This window comes from Plectropomus leopardus, chromosome 17 (genome assembly GCF_008729295.1).
Source record: "Plectropomus leopardus isolate mb chromosome 17, YSFRI_Pleo_2.0, whole genome shotgun sequence".
NCBI classification, from domain to species: Eukaryota; Metazoa; Chordata; class Actinopteri; order Perciformes; family Serranidae; genus Plectropomus; species Plectropomus leopardus.
Window position 1 is genome coordinate 30987808 of NC_056479.1, and position 6000 is coordinate 30993807.

The following is a 6000-nucleotide window of genomic DNA, read 5'->3' on the forward strand; positions in this document are numbered from 1 at the left end:
TTGAAAAGTTTTACTTGAAAATTATGTCTCCAAACAAGAGACCATAGCATGAGTTTTTACAGTGTAATATCACACTTACAGCTTTGAATTAATGTAATTACTGTAAAACAAAAAACAAAAAAAAACTGCAACATGTAATCTTTACCAATAAAACGTTTTTGCATACATCTACCTTTTTCCAGTTTTATGTTTTTATATCAGATATTATTGTCTGAACTTTGCGGAGCTGTAGTGGACACACGTGGACAGAAGAGAGCAGCAGACTGATGCTTTTCTTTGGGGGTCGATGACAAATCCGCATCAAACATTTCAGGGTGTCAGACACAGTAACATAATCACAACAGTACCACACGCTGTCATGATTAAACTGTTATTAGTGTTGTTATAAAAATGAATCATGTTTCCACTCTCACGTCTGTAATCTGGGACAGACTCTGTAAAGCTGATCAGAGGAATTAAAACATGTTCCTGATGTGGAAACGTGTGATGATTCTGTCCCAAAACACACATTCTCTATAAAACATGAAGAAGTTCATAAGATGCATTCAGCATGAAAACAATCAAATGTTTTTAATGTTAAAATTAACCACATTTAGATGAGATGCACCCAAAGTAATTATTCGATCTGTCAGTCTTATGAAAACACACACACACACACACACACACATATACCCTGGCTAATATATTTTATTATATAATCTCTACTGTACTCCTGCCAGTACACATTATACATCATAACTGCTTCATCTTGTTATAAATGTTGTATCTGTGTTTCACCCTCTCTATATATGTCACTCCTCTTCATTATTTCACCAATAAAAAGTTAATTAAAACAGTTAAATTCAAATAAAAAAACAAAAAGCAGCATCCACTGAGACGTGCCGGTTGAAAATGCTTTATTTCACTCTTGTAGCCGCCCACACACGATCAAACACAGACGACGGATTTGTTTAGGTACAAACGGAGCTGTAGGTTAGAAGGAGGCACACGCAGGATACCTGGAGATTAACCCCGCGCTGCTGCACATCGTAAATGGAGCGCCCACACAGCTGCATCGACACTCCGCACGTTATCGCTCCTGCAACCTCGACAGCTTCATTTTCAGAAGTCGAATTCTTCCACAAGCACCTCAAAGATTTTTTTTTCCAGGAATAACTGCATCAAATAAAACGATGCGGACTCAAATGCAAAAAACAAAAAGTCTAAGTGAGAAACCTAAAGTTAGAAGTCTTTCTACGACAAACATCTCCTCCACCAGAATCAGAAAATCAACCCACCTGAATGTTTTCCTAAAATACAGTGACTCATTTCCCAGGATGAGCAGATGAAGCCGCCTCCTTTTTATCATCAGTTAACTACGAGATTATTAATATTTCCCCCGATTTAAACCTTTAGGAGATCAGCCTCGTCTCATTCAATTATCCCAGCTGTCAAAAAGCCCTCATTTTCAGTTCACCCAGTGCTCCGTCTGAACCCTGCCATCCCTCCCGGTTTGGTCGATATCTCCCCTCCCGCCCGCCTCAAACTCGCTGACCCCGCCCTTCGCCCACCAGTGTCAGCGCTCAGCTGCTGACCACGTGTCCCGCCCAGGTCTCGTGTTTGGTTCCCGGCTTGAGATGAGTGATGGTCACCTCCACCGCCTGGACCTTCTCGTGTTTGGGAGGGATGGAGCAGATTTTGTAGGTCACCTCGTCGCCTTCCACCGGCACATACTCGCCCTCGATGCTGAGAGAAGACAGAGAGGCAAACGTCACAAATTATGAAGGAAACACAGCAAAATGGCCTCTTAACCCTTTGAAACCTGAGCATGATTGGCACGATTTCTTTAAAAAAAAAAAACAAAACATGGGAAGAAGGCGATGGGCAACGGAGGGAGTGACCCAAAAATGATCAAAAACTTAGTTAAAACATACAACAAAAAACAACAACAACAACCAAACAAAAACAAAACAACCAACACAAACAAAAAAGTAAGAAAAAACAACAACAAAGAAATGACCTGGAAAAAGTGCTCACAACTCTAAGAAATTTGTAACTTATTTTTAAATATGCAACTATGATAATTAACCCGAACTCTAACCCACTTGTCTTTATTTTTCCTAGACATTTTCCCCTAGCTATTTTAAAATAATTCTCTAACTTTAATGTGATTTATGGGAAATTTCTCATCAAGTTGCTCGTTGCCTTTTTGCTGCATGTTTTTGAAAGAAACTGCAGCAATGTGCTCCGGGTTTAAGGTTTTAGGAAAGGTGCAAAATCATTTCGATCAGAAATCAAAGACTCCTGCACACTGTCCGTGACTTCAACTCGTTTTGTTGATGACGTTTTGATCCTCAGACTTTCTTCAGGCTGAGTTCATACAAGCAAACAGCATCAAATATATAGAGGCTACATGCCACAAAATCCACCAATCAGACTCCATGTGCAAACACGTTAAAGTCCGTGAGCGCTTTAAACATAAAAACGCACGCTGAGTCACTAACTGTTTGAAAGTGGACAGACTTTGTGAACTTTTTTATTGCGTTCTGTTTTGCCATATACATCGTGCAGCTGTTTAATGCATTTGTAGGTGTCTTGAGAGTGTGTATGTGTGCGTGTGTGTGTGTATGTGTGTGTGTGTCTACGCTGCTGACATCTGTGTTTAAAGCTCGTGGGTGATAATAACAGAAGCACCGTAGTGAAGGTCATCAGATAGTCTGTTGTCCTCCTACACACTCCTGCAGCGACCGTGTCTCTGTGTGTGTGTGTGTGTGTGTGTGTGTGTGTGTGTGTGTGTGTGTGTGTGTGTGTTTGTTGCCTTTAGTTCCACGCTAACCCAGACATTGTCTGAGGTCAGTAATTAAAACACACACACACACACACACACACACACACACACTATGAGTATACTAATTTAATTGTTTGAGTATATCCTTATTTTTTTAAATTTAATTTTGATTTTATTATTATTGCTGGTATTGATTTTTCATTTCATTTTATTTTATTTTATTACATTACATTACAGTGGATATCACACCTGGACTAAAACACATCCAAATTCATAGGGTTTGGGTGGTTATGGGTTTTCACAAATAAACACAGTGAAAACACATTTCTATCAGAATACTATTTTTCAATATTTGAAGGACGTCATGTGGACAGTAATCACTAAACATTCGAAAAACCCACAGGAGAACACGCGGTTCACAGGACGCTTGCTCACAAAACACATCCATCCTCACCAAACACCGGATTAGCAAACCTTCCGGTTATATTTTTCGTGTACGTCCGTGTGTGATCATTCAGTGTTCCCTCTCTGAATGCTCATGTTTTTGATGCTCCGTGAACGCAGTGCAGGCGAATGAATGAATGCGTGTGAAAAGCTGCACTTACTCTGAGATGTGGACGAAGATGTCGCTGCCTCCGTCGGATGGCGTGATGAAGCCATGGCCTTTGGAGCGGGAAAAATATTTACACACACCACGAAACACGGGACCCTCTGATGCACGAGCCGTCCTGCACAGAGACACAGATACAGACAGGGGGAGATGTACATATACATATATATATATATATATATATATATATATATATATATATATATATATATATATATATTTATATATCTATATTCGAGTAGCTGCTCTCATGCAGCGGTGGCGTTTTATTGTGTGACCAGCGAGTTCAGCGAGTTCACTGTTTTCATCTTTAGGGCGCTCTGACGAGTCCTGCATGAGCACGTCTAACGGCTGCAGCTTCAGCACCACACCGGAAACACAGCAACCAAAATGACACTGGATCATAGGACAGTTTCATCTACAGAGAGTTTGTGTGTGTGTGTGCGTGCACTGACGCTGAGCAGGTCCTGGTCCTGCGTGTGGGCATAGGACTGGGGATGAGGTAGTCTCTCATGGGGGACGGTGAGCGGTCTCTGTGCCTGCAGGCTGGAGGACGCAGGGACTCTGACGGGACAGAGAACAGACATTATTAATAACACACGCGGTATTACTGTGCCCGGTTTGTATAAGACTGCACAATATATCATTGTTTTATCGTCATTGTGATATCATTTTCATGAAAAACACATCAAAGAGCCGAAATTACACCGGGGGGATTGCTTTACGTATTGAAAGAGCGAATCAGCAGAAAATTGCACTTTAAGTAATTAAACCTCTTTTTTTTTAATTGGTGCCTTTTCTTTAAAGGTCAACAGAAGCATACAACTGCCGAGCCAGAAAAAAAACAAAAAGAGCAGTATCAGGTAATCACACCAAAAGATTCTCAGTACTCACATTTTTACAAGATATTTCCATGTTCAAACAAGATATTTTTTAAGTTTTTTACAAATTATTTTCATGTTATAAGATATTTCTGAAATCTTTACAGAATATTTTCATGTTATAACAAGATATCTTTTAAATTGTGTTTACAAGATGTTTTCATTTAAAAAAAAAAGATGATTTTTCACAAATGATGACATGATGAGATGATGAAATGATGAGATGAAATGATGAGATGATGAAATGATGAGATGATGAAATGATGAGATGATGAAATGATGAGATGATGAGATGATGAAATGATGAGATGAGATGATGAGATGAAATGATGAGATGATGAGATGATGAGATGATGAGATGAAATGATGAGATGATGAGATGAAATGATGAGATGATGAGATGAAATGATGAGATGATGAGATGAAATGATGAGATGATGAAATGATGAGATGATGAAATGATGAGATGATGAAATGATGAGATGATGAGATGATGAGATGATGAGATGATGCCTAACCAGTTTAACACTCGCAAACCTAAACAGTCCATGAAGCATCCTTTGCAGGCAGGTGGGTTAGTTTTAATATCCCTGCACCACTTGGACACCCCAAAAACTGTTTTTTAAATTAAAAAAATGTGCAAATGTTGTCTAATCCCATTCACTTTGTCTTTTTTGTTGTGGAAACTACAAAGAAGTTATGATGCTGAGCTGCACATTTGGTTCAGCAGTTAAGCAAACGTGCCGTTACCTGGTGAGACCGGAGAGCGCGGCGATCCTGCAGAGGTCAGCGGAGGGGTCACAGGTCGTGAGCCCTGGATGGGCGTGGCCTGAGATGACATGGCGGAAGAAGTGGAGCCAAAGGGTGGGGAGGAAGAAGGGGGGAGGGGAGCCACTCAAGAGGGAGCAGAGAGGAGGACAATAAACACCTGTGGAGACGAGGACAGGAGGACAGGAAGACAGGAGGAGGAGAGATTCAGAGACTGATCATAGTGACAAACAAACAGAGGTTGGCCTATTATCAGCAATGTGCTTAAATTTACCTGAAGTTTGTTTCAGATGGAGCTTTTCATTTTTATATAATGCTGGAAAGTTTAATCAATAATAATAAATCATATGTTTATTACACTCCTACACACCATGGTCACATGACACTGTGTCAGTGAACTATGAGGGCATTTTTGTGTGATTGTGAAACCATTTTATTTTGTCTTGTAAAGCAATCTGTTTGTAAATGTGATATATAAGTAAAATTAATAACTATTTTTACCATTATTTGCTGCTTAATGCACCAGCACACACACACACACACACACACACACACACATGAGAATAACAAACACAACATCTTTGTCTTTGGTCGGTGCCAGGAAAAGTATCACTTCCCCCTCGCCCCTGAAGCATAACACCCCCCACGCCCCCCCAAAAAACACCCCATTGAATCATTGACCCAATGGATCCATTCTCAGTACCCTCGTTACCACGGCAACACCAATTTGAGGACAAGGAGAACAGGCCCCTCATTCACCTCGGCGCGAGGTTTACATCATCAGCCATGACATCACACGCTACACGAGCCAATTAGGGAACGGCAGCAGAGAAAAACATCCACTGAGTAAACTATTGTGTGACTTTGTGTTCAGTTCAAAGAGGAAAACATGACGGAGAGAGCTCTGTTCAATAAATGTAATAAATATAAAACACAGAAACAATGACGGAGCAGCTGGAGCTCCAGGACTCTGG

The 6000-nt window shown here is 40.4% G+C and overlaps 1 protein-coding gene across 1 annotated transcript; it reads right to left on the minus strand.

Annotated features, from left to right (window-relative positions):
- Positions 1-879: 879 nt before the first annotated feature.
- On the minus strand, positions 880-5210 carry carhsp1 (calcium regulated heat stable protein 1). The gene is made up of 4 exons (XM_042505169.1): positions 5009-5210; positions 3833-3941; positions 3373-3495; positions 880-1725 (listed from the first exon to the last, which is right to left on the minus strand). The coding sequence occupies exons 1-4, from the start codon at positions 5097-5099 to the stop codon at positions 1563-1565; spliced, it is 486 nt and encodes a 161-aa protein (XP_042361103.1). The 5' UTR covers positions 5100-5210; the 3' UTR covers positions 880-1562.
- Positions 5211-6000: the final 790 nt, after the last annotated feature.